Genomic DNA, 21,309 nt, shown 5'->3' with positions numbered 1-21,309 from the left:
CTTTCTTGGGACCTGCCATTGCCCGAGCATTGTGTGGTGTGTGTGTGCGCGCGCGCGCGAGAGAGAGAGAGAGGGGGGGGACCTGGAACAGAGGGATGACACACCAACCGCAACGAATTCTCCAGTCGCCACCTTTCATACACCCAGCACAAGCAGTCAGGTTTGGGTAGTTTATGGATTTCTGGTATCAAAACGAAAACCAACAGCCCTAAATGGGGAGAAAAGAAAGAACCTAATGTTATCAGTGTCATTCCCTGGAAATAATCATTGGAGCTGTAACCCCAAAGTAAAAAAGAAAGAAAGACTAAGCACAATAAGCAACTTCAACTACAGTCGAGAGTATGGACTTCGAGAAAAAAATACAAACTCAGACACAAAACCATGCATGTGGAGAAGGAAAGAGGTCCAGGTAAAAATTCAAAACAATTTCCTGAAACTGGACTATGCAGACAAGGACTTCAGCGCAAGTGTACAGTAACTGGGAATAGCAGGGCAAATTACACAGCACAGCTGAGTAGGTAGAAAATGACGAGGAAATTTCCCAGCAAAGAGAGCCTAGAGAATTCAGCAAAGCCACCAGCAGGAGAAAATAAACAGCATCTCAACACGAAAAAAAGAAGAAAAAAACACGTACAGCGGAAGAAGCTAACGCAAGGCAGCAAAACTCAGTAGCTAATCAATCATTATGAAATTTGTAGACGACAAAAACTTGACCGAGCAAGAGAACAACCAATACAAAAGCAGGAGGCAACGGGAGGAGACTACGTCACCGGTGAGGTAGCTGTCAACGACGGCACTAACAGCAGCACAAGCATAACACCGTCGAGCGGCGTCGCCAGGCCAGGGCACAGATCTGCTAGCTGCTGGTCTGTGAAGTCGCTGGGTGGGAACGCATGCAGAAGGGCAGTCCCATGCGTCGCGCCTAGTTCCTGGCATAAACTCGCACCACCGGGAAGAGATAGGTCCAGTTGTGCGACACCGGCGCACTGCTTGGCACGCATGTAGTTGGCAAAGTTTTTCATATGCCGCCATTGAAGTTCGGGTGCTGCCAAATAGTCTGCGGGCATTGATGTGGGTGTAGGGTTAGTAGGGCCGCTAGCTAGACACCTCTCTTCCCCTGCATCACAGCCACTGCCAACAGCCGGCGTGGGGCTAGTTCTATCATTCTGCTTTGAAAGGAGAATGTTTCCAGGTTCCGCATCTAACGTATTCTCTCCGGTGTCCATCGCAATATCTGTCGAGGCAAGGCCAGCGGCACGGTTGTCATCATCCGCGCCCATCTTATCAGATTGTGGTGAGACGATGGAGCCAGTGTCATTACTACCCATGTACGGCTCGACAGAGGTCTTCCTTACTGCCTTATCCACCACAGCAAGCTGTGCACGCAGCTCATCAGTATCACTTGTTCCTGTCGGCAGGGCCAGAAGCCAGCTATGGTTACTGACATGTACAGTTTTCAACAGCTCGTCCAGCCTAGCGGGATCCAAGGGCATCTTTTTCGACAAAGTGATGCGCGGCACTTCCAAACAACTCAACACACCCTCCGCTAGGCCAGGGCTCTCGTCCACGGAGTGCAACCGTATCGGGCAGCACGCGTCACGCAGCACTAGGCAGCCACGCCACATCACGGCACAGCGGGCAGCAATGTCTGCCAGCGACTCGCCACCATCACCGCCGCCAATGGCGCCGTCGCTCTCGGCTACGCCACTGAACTGCCGCTTGGTGGCAGCCTCTTGCCGTTCATCGGCCGAGTGACTGCGTTTCCTATTAGTTCTTTCATCGGAGTGCCAATAATCACGCTCCGGCATTTGGCCAAATTCTCTACTCCGGCTGGCACTCCTGCGGTCCTGGTCTGCAGCACTGCCACTATTGCCGCCAACCATAGCATTACCAGCAGCGGCATCCCAATTACCCGAGCGCCCGCGCTCTCCCTGGAAATTCACTGTCAGGTCCATGGCATCGACGAAGCTCACCGCCACCGGGTGCTCGACGTTCTCCGCCAGCACGCGCACCTGGTCCTGCATGGCCTTGCGCGCACTGTCCTGCTGCTCGTACTCAACGATGGCAAACGCACTGCCGGGCCGATAGTCAAAGGCGCGCATGACGCCAAAGCGCTCAAAGCAACGCTCGAGCACAGGCTGGGTTGCCCAGCGCCCCAGGTTGTACACGTAGATGCGATTCGACGGCGTGCCTTTGCTGAAGTTCATGCGCAGGCGGCACTTCTGCAGCAGGGAGCCTTGCAGCTCCAGCTTTGCGCGGCGAGCATCTCGCATGTGTTGGAACTTAATAAAGGCATAGTCTGGGCCCATGTGCGCGCGCTTGATCTGCAGATCGTATATGTCGCCAGCACCACTAAAGTGAGCTTTGAGCTCGCCTGCAGACACGCCGGGTGGCAAGTTACCAACATACAGCGTCCTGGTAGCAGGTACGCTATCCGCTTGTGCCTGTGCTGTGCGAAAGGGCATGGCTCCCTGCTTGTCGACCGGGCCACTGTTGCCACCGTCCATCCGTTGCTGCGCCGGACGTCCACCAAGCGGCGAGAAGTTTCCGTTGCGCTGCCAGTTACTCTCGGCGCCGAATATGCGCGGCTTTGGCAGCAGCGTGATGTCCAGGCGCCGCGAGTGGAAGCTGCGGTCCTCCATTTCACGGCGAGCCGTCTTAGCGTGCTGGAGGTTCCAGAACGTTACGTACGCATCGCGCGTGTCGTCATTACGCATCGGCGCGTCAACATAGACACTACACTTACCATATCGCGTGAACGCTTGGAAGAGCTGCTTACGAAGCTGCCTCTCATCCATACGCAAACGAGTGAGCTGCAGGTTGGCCACTTTCAACTGGAACATCTTACTCCTGTTAGCTGCATCAAAAGCGTTAGTAAACCCCCCAGGTCCCATAGGCCGCCCATCTCGCCGATCTGCCGACTCTGTCCTCTGGTCAACGCGGTGATGTAATAGAGGGCTTCCATGAGCCCGACTGGGTGCTGAGTATGTGCGTCTGTGGTGATCCGGTCGTTCTCGTTCGCTGTTGGGGCCGCTTCGAGGAGTAGGTCGAAGCGGTGGACGGTCACGCTCGCGCTGTCGCGGGTTACCTGGCCCAGGATGGCGAGTAAAACTGGAATCGTGGGACGATGCAGGGCGATATCGCCCTGGTCCGTGTGACATTGTTGTTCACAATCGTGTCATAATTCTTTCTTTCCACGTGCCACGAACACCAACTGAGACTCTCAGCAAACAGGGAACGGAGCCCCACAACTCTATAACAAGCACAGTCGACTCTGAACACTTGGTGACTTGGCTGGTCCAGTTGGGCCAAAGCTGGGTCTTCCAAATCGTTCACTCCCAGCCAGAGGTTTACAGGTGAAATGCTTTTAGAAATGTTTGAAAATCAAGCACTCCGTTTGCTTGCTGGCTATTTTCTCCACTCGAATATTTTTTTTGCGGTAGATCTCAAGTGCATCCAAAACCGGGGAGTCGTACAAACTCCCTGCCTAGACGCGTAGATGCCTGGCCGGTACGCGATACGCGAATCGGGCGGATCGCAGTGCAGTGGTAGATCACAGGCGCTAGGCACATGCACATGCGGGTGGTGCAAGCTCATACATGCTTCCCGCTTGTGTGCTTTGGCCAGTTTGCCGCGTTTGCCTGTTTGGGTCATCAACCAACGCCAGGGTCGTAGACCAGTGCAGTGGTAGACCGGGAAATCCAAACGCCATTTTGATTTCGAATCGCGCGCATGCGCACGGTTACACAGTATCGTCGGGCGCATACAACGCGATTTGCCGTTGTTGAGTCGAGATCTGCAGTAGAAAAATTTCAGCTGTTGAACAGAAACGAAGTTCTCAAGTTCAGCTGTAGGTGTAGTGTTGTGGATATGTGAGAGTTGTGGAGATGGCGAATGACGAGTCTCTGTACCCCATTGCTGTGCTTATCGATGAGCTAAGAAATGAGGACGTCCAGTTACGGCTTAACTCTATCAAGAAACTCTCCACGATTGCTATCGCATTGGGAATTGAACGTACACGAAATGAGTTGGTTCCTTTCCTGACGGACACTGTTGATGACGAGGATGAGGTGTTATGGGCTTTAGCTGAACAGCTTGGGGCTTTCATAGACCTTGTTGGTGGACCGGAATATGCTCACTGCTTGCTGCCACCATTGGAGAGCTTAGCAACAGTTGAGGAGACAGTAGTCAGGGATAAAGCTGTGGAATCACTGGTTGCTGTGGCTGAGCAACATTCGCAAACTGACTGTGAGGCACATTTCGTACCTCTTGTGAAACGCTTGTCCCAGGGCGACTGGTTCACGTCTCGGGCTTCGGCATGTGGATTGTATACTGTTGCCTACAAGCTGTCCTCAAAGAGCATACAGGGTGAATTGAGGCAGCACTTCCGCTCCTTATGCTCTGATGACACACCAATGGTGAGACGCTCAGCTGCGAGCAGGCTGGGCCAATTTGCCAAGGAGATGCACCTGGACTACGTGAAGAGTGACATTGTGCCACTGTTTGCGCAGTTGGCTGGCGACGACCAGGACTCTGTACGCCTGTTGGCCGTTGAGTCTGCGGCACCCATTGCAGCGCTGCTGAACCAGGCCGATGTTGAGTCATTGATCATGCCAGTGGTTCGCATGGCAACGACAGATAAATCATGGCGTGTACGCTACATGATCGCGGACAAGTTTGCGGACCTTCAGAACTCGGTAAATCCCAACACGAATCGCACCGAACTCGTTCCGGCGTATAGCTCGCTTCTCAAGGACCCGGAAGCGGAGGTCCGCGCTGCAGCGTGCCAAAAGCTCAAGATTTTCTGCAACAATCTGCCGGAGGAAAGTCGTGCTAGCGCGATCCTGGAGGAGATTCTCCCGTGTGTGGAGGTAAGCAATTGTTGAATGGCGACCTAATTCGTTTGTGGTGTGCAGTTCATGCTTTGCGCATGCGTAGCGTCCGAATGTATTCAAAGTAGACCATGGTGTCCACAGCCAACTGCTGACTAGCTCCAAGTGAGGCAGGCAAACACTAATACGGCATGGCTAATGGAGTCCAGGCAGATTCCTTATACTTATACAGTCAAACCTCGCTTATCCGGTCTTCTTTTATCCGGATCCCTCGCCATCCGGAAGAAAATTGTAGGTTACCGATTTACGGCATATGTCATGCATACATACAGTATGTGTGTTCGATTGTCCAGTTCCCTCGCCTATCTGGGTATGTTTGTGGAAAACGGATGTGTGCGGGTAAGCGAGGGCTGACTGGAGTGGCTACTTCTGGATGGTAAATCACATTTCTCTGATCCCGGCCACATGCCATTGTGTGGAAGCTACTGTGGCTAGTATAAAGAGGAGGATGCTTCACGACACATAGCGCTTTCCTGGCTGTAAGAAAGCAGTGACCCGTAGGAAATATGGGTTTGCAATGTGCCACGTGGGTATACTGTGTGGCAATATCAACAGTGTAATGCCGTCCAACTGGGACTCGGATGTATTGAAAACTTGAGCCACCTTCATAGAAGCTAACAGCTCATAGTCTGCTGGTAACTAAAACCCCATTCACAATATCACTTTCTGTGATGCTGCACTTGCGATTCGGAAATGCCTGTCACGTGCTGTCGCAAGGCCACTGTCGCAGAAGTTGACCAAAGTTCAGCGTTTGCGACGTACACCAATGGAGCACAGTTTACTGGGCTGGATGCAGTATGCGTGTATGCACTATACACTGCATTTACTACAGTGCTGCTCACTGATATCCAATCGCGTCACTCAGGTTTGCGCCTTGCACCATTTCGCAGCCGAGTGTTCGCCGGTCTAGGGCTGCGTAACGCCCGGCGTGTACTTGAGTGATGCGACTGGATTTCATTGAGCAGCACTGTAGAAGATGTCGCATACGCTACAGAGATTCTGAATCGTGTGCCGCGGTCACAGATGTTTATGTCGCGCATCGCAAACGTGGTATTGTGAATGGAGCTTTATAGGCCATCCACGCGATGTGCAAACTCATGTTTATAGCACCGTTTCCAAGGATATTTGCTCTTTAATTAATATGCGGTGAACTTTGACATAGGCGCGCAGCTGATTTGTGAACGTGGCCGGGACCCTTCTGCTCACAATTTTACTTTGCGCGCGAGCAAGTGTGTCGGGCATTACAGGAAATTCAAACTTCTCTGCTTTTTCACGAGGTCACTAGGGATAGCGTTACATTGACGCATGCAAAATTTGCCCTGAACCGGGTCGACGGTATGCAAATGATTCTGTGGCCGCACGTGTGTATGCATTTGCACGTTGGGCAGCCTACCGTATTAGAGAGGTTAAGATGCACGTTATTTCCGACGTGACGCGCAATTTCACGTCAAATTTGGCATAAAACTCCAAATTTCGACGTGAGCAGCAGGTCACTCGCGTTGATTTTTCGACGTGCGAGCCAAATAACGCGAGCTGAACTTTCGCGTCACGTCAGAAATAACGCGCATCTTAACCTCTCTAATATCTCCGTTATAAACCCTGGGCTTATATTTGTTCAACCAGACCTGACCTTGGGCTTATAATTTTTCAACCATCTGGTACAAGTATTTTTTTCTTGTGCTTTGAAGACCAGTAGCACGAAAGTTCCCACCAGGTACCGTGAATGCAGTTTTGCACTTCCTGATACAGTCTGTACATTTTATCTCGGGGGATCACAGACCTGCGCCACAACATGTATGTGATACTGTGGACGTCAAGCGTGCATGGACATGATCCATACAGTTCTCCATCATACGCCCTGCGCTTATATTGGAGAATGCGGTTGTATATCTTCGAAGCCCTCTTGGAGTGCGCTTATAGTAGAGACTGCGCTTTTAATGAAGATAATACAGTATAAGGCATTCGCTCCATTGGAAACTTAGGATGTTTGAATCCCCCCCGTTCTTCCTCACATGCACTTGCACGCCGACACCGTGTTATGATGCAACAAATGTGTATGTCGCTAGCCAATGATGTGCTCCTGCTTGGCTGCTTGGTTGTTTCCAATATGTACTTATATCATGTCCTTTTGTGTTGTGTGCGTTACTGTTGTACGCTCTGCATGTGTGTACGCGTGTGTGTGTGTGTGCAGGGACTGGTTTCAGATGCCAATCAGCATGTGAAGACAGCGCTGGCGTCGGTAGTGATGGGCCTTGCACCGCTGCTCGGAAAGGAGCCGACTCTAGAGTACCTGCTGCCCTTGTTCCTGACTCAGCTGCGCGACGACTGTCCCGAGGTACGGCTCAACATTATCAGCAATCTGGATGCAGTCAGTAAGGTCATTGGCATTGGTCAGCTCTCACAGTCACTGCTGCCTGCTATTGTTGAGCTTGCGGAGGACCAGAAATGGCGTGTGCGGTTGGCGATCATCGAGTACATGCCGCTCCTGGCCAACCAGCTCGGCGTGGAGTTCTTCAACGAGAAATTCAACCCACTCTGCATGACGTGGCTTGCTGACAATGTGTATGCGGTGCGCGAAGCAGCTGCCAGCAACCTGCGGCGTCTTGTCGAAGCGTTTGGCTCGGACTGGGCCAAGGTTCACCTCATTCCCAAGGTGCTGGCAATGTCGCAGGACCCGAACTACTTGCACCGTCTGACGACGCTGTTCTGTATCAACGTCCTAGCGGGCGTTGTCAGCAGTGACATTGTCAACACGAGCATCGTGACCGCCCTGCGGCAGCTGGCCGGTGACAGTGTGGCAAATGTGCGCTTCAACGTGGCCAAGACCGTCAAGCACATCTCCAGTACGTTAGGAGAGGACGTCGTTGAATCGTCCATTCGGCCGGCTCTCCAGCAGCTAGCAACCGACTCCGATATTGATGTCAAATTCTACGCGCAAGAGGCCCTGACGGCAGTTGCATGACAGGCAACTGCACCATCAGTAGGCCAACAGTGCTATCTGGATTTAGACTGACTTCACGGCTTGTGTTCCTCGCCAACACTCTATTCTATATTCTTGGTGTCCCCTCTCTGATGTGGACGGACAAAGTTGCTTTTATCACTATTTGAATACTGGAGTAGTCAGTTGGCTGCCATGCGTCCAATTTCTCGTCAAATCGTCACCATCAGCGTATTGTGGCTACATGGGAAAGTAAGTTGTTCACAGGTTGCCGATAGGCTTGTATATGCCATTGGAAGTCCTAGCCCGCACCGGCGTGCTGCCGTGCGGCGTGATCCAGACACTGTGTTTATTCATGCCTTAGTTAACGTGTTCCCTAGCAGAGGCCGTCCTATCCACTGCGCTCCGCGTTGGCCGCTTTCCTTCCTCGTGGTGGCAGCGCTCACTCTTGCCCCCTCTGCTGTCCCTTTCCCTTTCGTTTCCAATCTGACCGACTCTCCAACTGCATGTCCTCTGTTAGTTCTTTTATTGTTCAATCTTGACCAACTGTGTATAGACTTCAGATTTCTCCATTGGCCAACCGCTGCCACGTTGGCCTCGGCTCCCACTGTACAGCCCCTGTCCCAGACTAACTTTTACGCACGTGCATCTTATGTTTTTGAGCCTCCGGCACATGCAGGGCGATTTTAACTGCTGCTGCGTCTGCAGGTTTTTAATATCCGGTCGCTGCTTCCACTCGGTCTGCATTCAGATGTCTATTCTCGTTGTTGTCAGCTGTTGTCTTTACTGTATGTTTCTTTATTATTATTCTTACTTCTTATTAAAAATAATAATAACAAAGGCCCCGTGTCTGTAAATCCATCCGGCTGACACTGGTGCCTGCGGCGGCCAGCTTAGTGCAAGCACACTCTGCTCCCAGCTCCGAATCCAACTAGCTCGTTGTTGCATGTGTTCCCCATCCGCTTTAGCAGGATGCTTTCGTCTCCCATTGTTGGTACCCCGACCGTCTAGTTTTCGTTCCTGCTTCGCTGGTACACTTTTACACAGCTGAATTCTGCTTTTTTTTTTATGTTTCGTTGTAGCTCTTTTGATTATGTGGTTAAATTTACGCTTCGTCTCAAGTGCATGTGGCAGACAACTTGCACTGTACATTTAGTGGGCCAGTTTTTCTGTCCCCTTCACCATCTCATTTTATGACAATGGGTTTTTTTTATTGATGCTCCTGTTTCTCTACTGCTGGCCATTGTTCAGTTGTGAGTGGGCTGTGTATCTGTGTGTATCTGTGTGTATCTGTGGCTGTACATACTGTTGATCAATTTCTCGTGGAAATCGTGCACTGGTACACGCGCGGTGCCTATCACAACGCCTGGCCGTGGTGTGTATGTCTTCTCCAGGGCGCGTGGTGTGTGTACTTCTTACGCGTGCAAGCGACTGTCCTGTCCATGCATGATTCTACACGACACTACATACAGTGAAATAGTGGCGCAGTCGTGGTTTGTTGGTAGAAATCAGGCAGTCTCTGGATGATTGAAGCTTCCAGGGAGTAGTACAAATAAAATTATGCATGGTAATGTTCTACTCCCTGGAAGCTACAAAGCCATCTTGTGTTCACGCATCAAAAGGGCTGTGCACATGACTATATATGTACCTGTATTTTGATGTTCTATTTTACTAGTGTTATCCTGAGACTGTCGTCATGCTCATTATTAAAAATTTTACTTGTGAACAGAGCGGGAACGCAAATCCATGTCATCACATGTATTATCTAAATCTGTATTTGGGTTCCAGTTTTGAAATGGTTCTGGTCAGATTTTGAATGTGAAATTTTGCCTGGTGCTACCCATTCACCTTTTGTGTACACCGAGCTGAAAATCTGATTTTCTCAAATTTGGTGCTTGCTGTAGGGTTGAAAGTGTGACGATTTGCAAAAATGCCCTACTTAGCAGGCACAAAGTACCCTGCAATCACACACCTGTCTTCTATTTCTCTACTCCAGAGGAGAGAAGGAATAACATACGTGTAACGTTTCTTCTTTCTATTTAAAATGTTAGACCTTGCACCCCGTTAGAGATTCAACTCTGACAGTATCAAGTTTTGTTTTTCAGCTCTTCATGTGTACATGTATGTATTAACATTGCAAAAAGGCGATGTTGATGATGCTCACTGTCCACATTTACTTGAAGTAGAACGCGTAATACACAATGTATCAGCTGCCAGTGCCCTGTTGGATATCCACCGATATGCCGGATGACTGACTGCCGGACAAGCGACATGTGACCAATTCTTGATAGTAGTCAAATGGATATCATCATACCCTACAAGCTATCGGGTGGGCCCCATCAGGGTTGAATGCACAAATCTACGCACTTGCGCTCATGATTTTCACTACAAACCCACACTCACATGCAGTGCTTGTATAATGCTCAGTCGGCTAACAGTCTACACCAGGGAGTATAGTAAAAATAATTTTAAATAGTTTCCTACTCTGGCCTCAGGGTGTACACCTGAAAAAAAAGTTGACCACCTCTACTGTACATGTACCTAGCTTAATTAAAACAAATAGCACAAAGAAAATCAGATTCAATGCACTGACTGTTCTTAAAGGGGAAGTTAAGGCAAAAATTAAAATTTCACCAGTTGTAGTCTTCGGGGTGCTGAGTCGAATGGTCTTGGTCCGAGGAAGCTGAGACGCTTCCTTCCTACTTGAATCCCAATCGAACTCGCGCACTTCCACCGAAACTGGGTGACTGCGCCCTACTAGATGGGGATTTGTATGCAAAATGTCACTAAAAGCGCCATTTCGTTCTTATAAAAGCACGGATGACCGCGATTGGCCCATATGTTGTAGTCTTTTGGACGCTGAGTCGACTGGTTTTGGTCCGAAAAGGCTGCGATGCAGCGTTCCTCCTTTATTCCCAATCGAACATGGTTGAAGAAGCTGTCACGTGCTCCTGGGTGCCCAAATCACCTGGTCACCACGCCAGCAGGCGACAACTTTCACACCAAGGTTCAACTCGAGTTCAACTCGAGTGACAGGACTGCACCCAAAAAAGGTCAAACAGGCTAGTAAGTTGTACCCTGCAGGCACGGTGACCAGCTGACTGGTGTACGCAGCAGCACGTGACCACTTGTTCGACCATGTTCGATTGGGAATAAAGGAGGAACGCTGCTTCGCAGCCTTTTCGGACCAAAACCAGTCGACTCAGCGTCCAAAAGACTACAACATATGGGCCAATGGCGGTCATCCGTGCTTTTATAAGAACGAAATGGCGCTTTTAGTGACATTTTGCATACAAATCCCCATCTAGTAGGGCGCAGTCACCCAGTTTCGGTGGAAGTGCGCGAGTTCGATTGGGATTCAAGTAGGAAGGAAGCGTCTCAGCTTCCTCGGACCAAGACCATTCGACTCAGCACCCCGAAGACTACAACTGGTGAAATTTTAATTTTTGCCTTAACTTCCCCTTTAAATATTTAGAATGAAATACAAAGCAAAGAACACTGGGCATGCGTAACTCACTAACTGTTAGAACAAAAACTTGGAAAAGGCGCGCGATCAAGTTAGTTCAAATGATTCATGGAGCCCTGCAAACACCACATACACATGTATGTACAAAATGGCTAACCGGCTGCGTTTCTTGTTCGAACTGCTCACAATAATTATCCTGTGAAATGTTTATGTAAAGAGAAAATGACTTATAAGTTACTAGTTATGACTAGCAGTCCACCAAGGTAACAAGATAATAATACAGTCAGATTGTCGAACGTCTCATAATCTTGTCAGTTTTGTCCCTCATTGTCGCACTATATGACTACTTCAAAGTACACATGTAATTATAATTATATTACTTGTATCTCGTTAGTCGTTACCTTTTAGACTAGAAAGAGAAGTTAGTGGACTGTTAGTCATAACTAGTAACTTACCGGTATAGGTCCTTTTCTCTTTACATATTACTATTGGCTCAACATCCGAGTCTGCAAAATGTTGAAAGGTGAATATAATATTATATATTTTTCATTTTCGGGTGGTATAGAGTAGAGTCTACCCGGTTACTATCAGGTCAGTCATCTAGGGAGCAGGATCTTGTTTGACCACTAATTCTTATCATATGGTGCCGAGCATCCCCGAATGTGATGTGACAAGTGACAGATTCATGTTTGGCATGGCATCACGATGCAGTACATCTGATATATAGGCGACAAGGAGACACTTACTTTATTATAGCAGTGAATAGTACTAGCGAGGTGGACATTACGAAAAGAACAAATTTTGTTTCCCCGCCTGGCTTCTATTGTTGAGACGTCTTTTACTGATGAGTGCCTCATGAAAATCAATTAGGAAACTTGAATTTAGATTCACCATATTCTCTTTGTTCTTTCCGTAATGTCCGCCTCACTGATACTAGTATTCATCGCCTCGTAAAAGACCCCTCGCCTTTGCCTCGGTCTTTACTATACTAGTGTGCTACGATGGCCCATGGGTCGAGCAGTCAAACAGAAATCTTGAGTGATTCGCTTCTTCCCACCAGTCACACGCAACATACTTTCAAAGGGCAGATCGGCTACAGGGACAAACAGGATATTGTGGACTCAGTCAGCCCTGCAGTCCCAGAGGTGGGTTGGTCACACAGAACATACTTTCAAAGGGCAGATCGGCTACAGGGACAAACAGGATATTGTGGACTCAGTCAGCCCTGCAGTCCCAGAGGTGGGTTGGTCACATCCAGATCCGACTATACGGTCATGCATACATTGAGTGGATGCAATCGCACCGTATTTTCCGGAGCATAAGCCACACTTTTTCAACACCAGTGATTCACCCAAAAAACCGAGCTTGCCTTATACTACAATGGTCAACTTAACAACGGTGCTAAATGGGGTAGAAGCAATCCACAATGGGCCGCTTTTAATCAGATGTCTGGCCAGCTGCACACAAACGCTGCACGACCCGTATTGAAACTTGACCAATGATTAGCAGGTTCATTGAACAAAGTCTATGTGCACGTGTGCGAGGGTCTTTGATTGCAGAGGCGAAGAAAGTCTTATACATATTATACCTGTCTCTACGTCACAGCTGTTAAGTATTCATCGAGCACATCGTGCAAAAGAGCAAACGCCTCGCTGAGCCGCTCTCGCTCGCAGCCGTAGCGTTCATACCAGTGCAGGAATGCGCCGCTGGCAAACATGCGCTCGGATTTGTTCAGAATAGTACTCACTGTATGCACCACTGATGCACTGTTACACGCCACCGTCAGCGTTGTGGAGGCACGTGACCCGCCTGCCGCCCTCGCCGTCCAAATGTCCACCGGCGAAGGGTTCCAATCTGCACACCTGAACCCCTTCGACAAGTTCTTCTCCAGCGCACCCAGCTCACTTACGAGAGCATCACGCCGCGAGCCACGTGCCACTGCCACAAGGCTTGTCGTCTGGTAATGAGCCGCACTCAAGCGGCTCAGAACGTCCGAAATGTGCCGGCTGTGAGCAGGTGCTGTGGTGCCGGATCCACGGGCGTAGCGCGTCAGCCGGTGCTGCTTTGCCAGCTGATCAGCCATCGCCGTCCACGATCGGGCGTGAGACTGCCAGCAGTGGTCCACCGTGAACAGCTTCAGGGAAGGCAGCGGACACACCGTTCTGCATAGGTCCCACGGTTCAAGACCTATCGACCAGCTACGCACAGATCATCGGCATAGGCGGCAGTGATGGTGGTGGTGTCGACACGGATATCACCAAGAGATGTGCCCAGAAAAAATACAGAGAAAACACCGGAGACTATTGTATAAGCTGCTAAGAAGTGTATCTGTATCCTACAAAGACACAGACTGTACCCAATGATGTATTAAAGGGGAAGTATACCCTAAAATCAAATTTTCACCAGTTGTAGTCTTCGGGGTGCTAAGTCGAATGGTCTTGGTCCGAGGAAGCTGAGACGCTCCCTTCCTACTTGAATCCCAATCGAACTCGCGCACTTCCACCGAAACTGGGTGACTGCGCCCTACTAGATGGGGATTTGTATGCAAAATGTCACTAAAAGCGCCATTTCGTTCTTATAAAAGCACGGATGACCGCGATTGGCCCATATGTTGTAGTCTTTTGGACGCTGAGTCGACTGGTTTTGGTTCGAAAAGGCTGCGATGCAGCGTTCCTCCTTTATTCCCAATCGAACATGGTTGAACAAGCGGTCACGTGCTCCTGCGTACACCAGTCAGCTGGTCACCGTGCCTGCAGGGTACAACTTACTAGCCTGTTTGACCTTTTTTGGGTGCAGTCCTGTCACTCGAGTTGAACTCGAGTTGAACCTTGGTGTGAAAGTTGTCGCCTGCTGGCGCGGTGACCAGGTGATTTGGGCACCCAGGAGCACGTGACCGCTTGTTCAACCATGTTCGATTGGGAATAAAGGAGGAACGCTGCATTGCAGCCTTTTCGGACCAAAACCAGTCGACTCAGCGTCCAAAAGACTACAACATATGGGCCAATCGCGGTCATGCGTGCTTTTATAAGAACGAAATGGCGCTTTTAGTGACATTTTGCATACAAATCCCCATCTAGTAGGGCGCAGTCACCCAGTTTCGGTGGAAGTGCGCGAGTTCGATTGGGATTCAAGTAGGAAGGGAGCGTCGCAGCTTCCTCGGACCAAGACCATTCGACTCAGCACCCAGAAGACTACAACTGGTGAAAATTTGATTTTAGGGTATACTTCCCCTTTAAGACTTGCTTTCTCACGCAGAGTCGTCATCCAAACACTACCATCACTCCCCGAGGATACACGTATGAGGTCAAGAGAATGCATTTCTCAGCTTTCCAACGAATCCCCAGGCCAGAATTCGACCTCCACTGCAGCATGTTCTTTAGACTTGAAAACACCTCCATATCATTCATGCTCCTCCAAACCTCCAGCTGCACCACCTGTCAACTATGACCGGTATGAAATACAGCGGCGAGTGAAGTAGCAGCAGCCATTGGTAAGCAATGTTTGTAGCAGATAAAAGGCACCAAACCCGGCCATATCTCGGACGCTTTGCAAAGACCTCATCATCATGAAAGCAAGGTACTTTGTTGACATGATGTTCTGTCACCAGTGCCCACTTCTTCTCATCACATTCACGTGGCATTGGGTAGCAGATGTTGCATGCCAATCAAGTACATTGTGTTGTGCCCAGGGCTAGAAATCATGCAACCATATAGGGAAAACATCACTCTCAGTGACAGTAGATATCTGTTCCGCTGATCACAGTTGGCATTGATCAGAACCAGTCATCCGCAGGAGCGCACACCACCCTCAAGGACAAAAGGCAAGTTCAGCTCCGAAAGAGGTGAATTGCCAAAAAGATGAGACCCGCTGCAAAGTTGTTGTTGACTTTTATTTTACTTCGACAAAGTCACGGGTCAAAGAGCAAAACTCCTATCATCTGCTTTCACGTTACCCTCAAGGTTACTGATCATAATGTGCAGCACTTCAGTACGGTGGAGTCTGGTTTTAAAATTATGCCGGGATAGTTGAGGAACATGCAAGGAATGTTCCTTTTCAGAGTACTAGGATCATGTTCCCAGGATTTTTACTCAGTGCGAGACACATCTTCCGGTTTGAAATCCTATTTCTACAAGGAACCGTATAGTTCACCGGCTCCAGGACTCACACCACTGACCAGGTAAGCAGTGCAGCCGCATTCCAAGTCATGAACACGGCTCGTCAGGGAAGTTGGTAACGTTCAGACTCAGTAGAAGTGTAGAGCCACAAACCCTGTGATTGTACAGTACTGTCGGCCACCGACTGAGAACTGGGTGTCAGCCTCCTAGCCTAGACCGTTCAGTCCTATTTCCATGTCTATTGCGGTTGAGTCATTGTGCATACATTGGCATGCTGTGCCTGATCGTTCTTCGGCACCCGGCAGTGCTGTAGCGTTCATGTTTTATTCTTGTAGTGGACGAGGAGATCATAACATTCACATCTATAGCAGCCCGCTTTCTCTGCACTGTGGGCTGATTGCTACAGAGAGATGGTTAGACTGCAGAACTGCAATCTCCACAGCAACAGCAGTGCAGTGAAGCGAACATGTACTTGTAGGAACAGACACTTCAGGTTCTTCAGAAACACACTGAAAATTTTCACAGATAAAAATGTTGAAGGACCTGAAGTGTCAGCTCCTAAAACGTGTTATAAACAATACACTCTATAGTTTACTTACCCTCCCAGGGATGCTCCGGAAGCGGAATTCTCCGCCGGAAGAAATAGGCCGCACATCATCTCGGCGCCGAGACGATTCATGTCGGCAAGCGTCGCGTGCGTACAACTCGTCGCTGATGCGGACGCTGCCGTTCGAGGTCGGTAGTGTGCCGCCGTCGACGCCTGTTCGCTCTGGCATTGCCGGAGTAGCAAGTCGTTCTCCAGTAGCAGTATCCCGTCACAGTGGCTGTACAGGTGCTGCAGACACAGGGCGCAGTTATACCACTGCATTGGACTTTCACCATTAAGCAGCGGTGCTACACATACCGACAGCTGCTGAGCAAGTGGGTACTCGTCACGCAAACACTCAACCAAGTGGCTCCCCATGCCTGCAAGGAGAACGAAGGGAAATCGTTCGATTATTTCAGGCCTTCGTGTAAGGAAAGTGCAGGAGACAGTGAGCAGTCACTCCTTATTTCCTGTCAGGAGACTGACAGAAAAGAATCCCCCCTCCCCAAAAACCGCTTACACACCCGTGTTTGATTGGGAAGAAGGACGAACGCTGTATCGCAGCCTTTTCCGATCATAACCAGTCGACCCAATGTCCAAAAGACTACAACATATGGGCCAATCGCGGTCATTCGTGCTTTTATAGGAACGAAATGGCGCTTTTAGTGACATTTTGCATACAAATCCCCATCTTGTAGTGCGCAGTCACCCAGTTTCGGTGGAAGTGCGTGAGTTTGATTAGGAATAAAGGAGGAAGGGAGTGTCTCAGCTTCCTCGGACCAAGACCATTCGACTCAGCACCCCGAAGACTGCAACTAACTGTTTTAAAAAAACTTGTGAAATATGTGATCGACACTAAAATTTAATCTTTGTACAGTACCGGTAGTATCATGATGGCTCACCTGATCCAGTACCGCCACTCAAGCTGTGCGTCACAACGAATCCGGAGAACGCATCACAGCGCTCCACTTCACGTCGCAGAGACTCGAGCGTTTGGTCCAGCAGGGTGCAACCATCTATACAGCGACTTCCAGTTCCACTGGCCGACTCCACAAGCTTGCTGTAGCCCATGGCCCAGTTCGCACCGCGCCCACGACGACTGCACAGAACATTCTCATCTCGTAGTACATAATCATTGGTCGATGTTGCACTGGCCTTGCTGCCTGCTGCATTGGACTTATTCCGAATATTTGAGCGGCACGACGTCCTGCGCACCGCGTCCAGGACTTTCGGCTCCGTGTCGACCAGCACTCGGCGTTGTCGACCGTCCACCGTGTAGAATGGGTGTCTCTCTCCAGCGCTGTCCGCCGCACTGCCAGTGCCAGTGGTGCGCTCGTCCACACACTTCCAGAAAGCCTCGCCCAGTTGAACGCCACATTGGCCTACATTCAGAAACACTGTGGACATAACCAGTGTAGTATTGTTGGTCTCAAATTCAATCAAAGCCCAGTTACAGTACTAGGCTACGGAAGTTTGGACGGAACACCAAGACTTGCCAGCGGTAGGTCTACATAACCATAATGATAACCAACAGTTACGTTACTTCAGCTATCTAGCTTGCGAGTCCGGTGTTTTGTGTGGACTAGGCTGAGGTCTATGTCTTTGAGTTTGCACAACAGGCAACACTCAAGCAAGAGATCGAGATAAGGATGCGCGCACGTCTTATGGTAAGTTATGCTCAGTGCTCACACTCACAGACTAGACAGTACGGAGCATCAGCAAATCGAATTTTCGATTTGATTATTCGAATGGCAAAAAGAAAATCAGAGAGAAAATTCGAATGAAAAAGAGGTTCAGCATGTAGCGCAGTCCAGTATTTTTAGCTACATGCACAAGAATGAGTACTCGTAGTGCGCCGTGTACCAGAGCACGCGCGGAGCATTCGAAAAGTATTCGAAAAGTATTTTCTGTTTGCGGGCATTTTTCAGTCGAACAAAGCCCTAGTTAAGTTTCGACTGATTGAGTGCTTTTCGTGACGATTCTCGAATTTCACTCGAATATTCGATTTGCTGATGCTCCGTAGTGACACAAAAGCACATGGCGACATGTTCATTATTCGAAAATGAGCGGGAAGCACAGCGCAGGCCGATCTACGAGTACTCATTTTAGTCCATGGCCAAGCCAAAATCCAAGGTCAAGCCATCGGCATCATCAGACATCAAGGACAAGGGCTAGCTCCATCCCAGCGCTAGCGCCAGCGGGCCCGGTCTTGACATCAGTCATCACTGTGATCATGGTCCGCCGCCATCACCATGATCACTCCCATCAGTCATCAGTCATCACTGAGTCTGTGATCATGGTCCGCCGCCATCAGTGTCCGTGGATCGATACGACGATAGATCTACCACTTGACTGCAGGATCAGGATAGGACGGCCGGACGGTAGATCTACGCCTACGGCGCCAGTATGCATGGTATGGCAGTAGATCTACGGCCCGGGTGAACAGCTCGAGAGTCAAACGGTAAAACACCATGCTACAGACAGTTCAGTGGAGTCTGTGACGAAACTGGAAAGTCTTTCGATGATTGTGCAGTTTCCTGAGGGCGCGCACTAGCTGGACGCTGACAAGGCCCACCATTACTCAAGTCAAGGCACCATGGTCTTCGCCTTCGGCCGTTCGGAGCTAGCTACTTGGCATTACAGATTAGTTCAGCGCGATCGGTTTGCGCTTTTAGTTAGGGTGCGCTATCATGAACTCAAGGCCCCCACGTCCACAACCACTTCTCAGCAACTGAGGCCGGCAGGGCTTACATGTACGTGCGTGGCGTGAAGGCTTTAGATGGGCATCGCTGGAGCTACCGTCCTTGAACGAAGAATGCCTCGCTGAGACTGTGCAGGATGTTTGACCGTTTTTAGCGCTACCACTCATTATCACTCACTGTCTGTGTTATCGCTGAAAAGTGAAAGGGTACGTGTATTACGGTAAGTTTAGATATTATGTAGCGCCTAAAATAATTTGTTGCACGATGTTGAAGTGAGGATGACTGAGGCTTGTTGCAGCTCATTCCCAACACTCTGCAAACACTGAACTCCGGTTTCGTGTCGATTTGATCAACATGTTCGTCTCTCAGCATCAAGTGATAATAGAGAGGTTATGATGCACGTTTTGTCCGACGTGACGCGCAATTTCTCGTCACATTTGGCGTAAAACTCCAAATTTCGACGTGAGCTGCAGGTCACTCGCGTTGTTTTCCAACGTGCGAGTCAAATAATGCGAGCTGAACTTTCGCGTCACGTCAGAAATAACGTGCATCTTAACTTCTCTAATACTAATAGCAAGAGTCCATAAACCATGATAAACAAGAGTATGCAACTGTGATCTCTTTTCTATGGGTAGGGAGTTAAATCGAAAAACCAAATTCCCTAGTTTCGCATAAAACCGGGAAGATGTGAGAAACCTGTGAAAATTTGAACCCAAAATTCCAAGCCAATGGGGAGTTATACAATGTAGTCAATTGAAGAACGGAGAATTGGGGTGAAAACAGTAACAGAAGTAAATGCATCGTGTGCATGTGGGCCGTGTGGTGCAAGTACCATATTTTCCAGAGTATAGTGCGCACTTTAGATGTGCTATTTTAGGCCCTAAATTGCAGGTGCGTACTATGCTCCGAATATGAAATGCATGTACTTCAATGACGATTGAAGTGCGCACCCCCAATGAAGATTGGGGGTGCGCGTTATACAAAGGTGCGCACTATCTCCGAAAAATACGGTATGTATGTGGGCCGTGTGGTTTCCGTCCAGCACTGCGCTATCTGGTGTGTACATGCAGAAGTGCATGGCAATACAGGATGTGTGCATGTCTGCAGTGTGCATGCATGCCGTGCGCGCCTACTTGCACAATTCACACGTTTTTACCGTCACCGCTTCTACAGTGTGTGCGCAGTTCACTCAACTTTTTTCGTCCACCACCAGGAAATCGCCATGGGTTGGTTTCTGTGATCATTTTCCATCTACCGCGAGAAAGCGTGGGCCTTAATGTTCTAGAATCCTCTTGTTTTCGACTAATTTGTGACCGCTGAACACGAAAACCGGGCGTTCCTCGCGGGACCGAGAACACATCTGGTCGAAATTAGTACTTTTTCGTTTTCCCGCGACCGGAACTGAACTTCCTACTATGGGCCTGAGATGCGCGGCTCGCTGCCCTCAGTACATCATCCAGCTGCAGTCCGTGCACTGCGGAAAATCAAACACCGCACTTTCTCTCTCGTTTGAAATGAACTTTCGTACGGAACTGGAGTTCACACGCCAAAAATGAGAGATTGCGTAGGTACTGGAACGAATCGAGCAAACACGGATGTGTTCGTACGAGAAATTGGGGGGTTGCCTGAGTGCATGCTTTCCGAGCATGATGGAGGCAAGTCATGTAGTGAAGGCGGCACGCCGCTCACTGACTAATAACCACAGTTGCATACTCTTGTTTACTCACTCTTGATAATAGGTGTTGTTACTACAGTTTTAAATACTTCACCAAATACGGTTTCTGGACTGCAAGACTGAACAAATTGAAGAATTCTTGGCTAGGGCTGAAAGGAATATTCAAATATTCGAAATATGCAGACCGGAAATAGATTATTCTTCGTTTATGTGGAATAAGAGTATTCGTAAATGTACAGAAACTCGCCTTTTTGATATAGAATAGGCGTACGTGGTGCAGAATATGAGTAGGCTTGTCTCCTTGCATGTGGTATCATCAGCAATCCAAAAATTAATGATAACACTGTCCTTTTCAAATGGCTCTCTTGTAATATGGGTAGCCACCAGTTGATGGTCTATGGTTACCATAGATTCAACTAGGTATCCGTGGATACTGCATGGTTTAGAATATTCGGAATATTCTTCGTTACAGGTGTATTCGGAAAAAGAATATTCGTTCGCTTCGTTCAGCATTCGGTTCAGCCCTAATTTTGGCCTTGGTCCATCATCAGAATTGATAAGAAACAGACAGTGAGGTGGCCCTCCTACATGTATACTACAGTTGCGCTCTTTGAAATCCGACCCAGAGTGCACATTTGGCGCCCTGTTTTTGCGCGGCCCTTGACGCCTTGGGAGTGGCACAAATGCGGCTGGACGTACACATGTAGAGATGCGATGATGTCATCAAAACTGGTACAGGGCGTCAGTTTTACACTTTGGGTTGGATTTCACCGAGCGCAACTGTAGTACAGTCGACTCCTGATATAACGAACGCCATTGTGCAGGAGAATTTGTTCTTTACAGCCGAAGTTTGTTATAACAGGAATGCACTCACACTGTATAAGCAGCAAGTCATGACTGGCAAGTGGCCCACTACCGTATGAGTTCACTTGGTT

The 21,309-nt window shown here is 49.1% G+C and overlaps 4 protein-coding genes across 5 annotated transcripts in view; 2 read left to right on the top strand and 2 right to left on the bottom strand.

The window, feature by feature from the left end:
• Nucleotides 1–761: 761 nt before the first annotated feature.
• On the bottom strand, nt 762–2,843 carry LOC135816921 (uncharacterized). The gene has a single exon (XM_065330026.1). It carries the CDS (start codon nt 2,841–2,843, stop codon nt 762–764), a length of 2,082 nt encoding a protein of 693 aa, XP_065186098.1.
• Nucleotides 2,844–3,779: 936 nt separating this feature from the next.
• LOC135818159 (serine/threonine-protein phosphatase 2A 65 kDa regulatory subunit A alpha isoform-like) lies at nt 3,780–9,063 on the top strand. Its single transcript, XM_065331502.1, has 2 exons — nt 3,780–4,871; nt 7,084–9,063. The coding sequence occupies exons 1-2, from the start codon at nt 3,888–3,890 to the stop codon at nt 7,852–7,854; spliced, it is 1,755 nt and encodes a 584-aa protein (XP_065187574.1). The 5' UTR covers nt 3,780–3,887; the 3' UTR covers nt 7,855–9,063.
• Nucleotides 9,064–12,639: 3,576 nt separating this feature from the next.
• Nucleotides 12,640–17,685, bottom strand: LOC135818158 (uncharacterized). Its single transcript, XM_065331500.1, has 3 exons — nt 16,900–17,685; nt 16,011–16,377; nt 12,640–13,494 (listed from the first exon to the last, which is right to left on the bottom strand). Exons 1-3 carry the CDS (start codon nt 17,402–17,404, stop codon nt 12,891–12,893), a joined length of 1,476 nt encoding a protein of 491 aa, XP_065187572.1. The 5' UTR covers nt 17,405–17,685; the 3' UTR covers nt 12,640–12,890.
• A 755-nt stretch (nt 17,686–18,440) lies between these two features.
• Nucleotides 18,441–21,309, top strand: part of LOC135818155 (uncharacterized) — a 37,856-nt gene continuing 34,987 nt past the window's right edge. Inside the window, exon 1 of one of the 2 annotated variants that reach the window (XM_065331498.1) lies at nt 18,441–18,905. The gene's annotated coding sequence lies outside the window, so the exon portion shown is untranslated. Of the gene's footprint in view, nt 18,920–21,309 lie in introns of both variants that reach the window. The other variant, XM_065331497.1, reaches the window with a different exon arrangement.

This window comes from Sycon ciliatum, chromosome 5 (genome assembly GCF_964019385.1).
Source record: "Sycon ciliatum chromosome 5, ocSycCili1.1, whole genome shotgun sequence".
NCBI lineage: Eukaryota > Metazoa > Porifera > Calcarea > Leucosolenida > Sycettidae > Sycon > Sycon ciliatum.
The sequence above is the reverse complement of the archived record's forward strand: the minus strand, read 5'-3'. Positions and strand labels throughout refer to the sequence as shown.

Bases quoted from the DNA above. Each gene is read 5' to 3' on its own strand.
- LOC135816921 (XM_065330026.1), bottom strand. From the start codon at position 2,843: ATGTTCCAGTTGAAAGTGGCCAACCTGCAGCTCACTCGTTTGCGTATG.
- LOC135818159 (XM_065331502.1), top strand. From the start codon at position 3,888: ATGGCGAATGACGAGTCTCTGTACCCCATTGCTGTGCTTATCGATGAG. The intron at 4,872-7,083 runs GTAAGCAATTGT...GTGTGTGTGCAG, and splicing joins AGATTCTCCCGTGTGTGGAG to GGACTGGTTTCAGATGCCAA.
- LOC135818158 (XM_065331500.1), bottom strand. From the start codon at position 17,404: ATGTCCACAGTGTTTCTGAATGTAGGCCAATGTGGCGTTCAACTGGGC. The intron at 16,378-16,899 runs GTGAGCCATCAT...TTCTCCTTGCAG, and splicing joins GAGTGGCGGTACTGGATCAG to GCATGGGGAGCCACTTGGTT. The intron at 13,495-16,010 runs GTAAGTAAACTA...ATCTGTGCGTAG, and splicing joins TCCGGAGCATCCCTGGGAGG to CTGGTCGATAGGTCTTGAAC.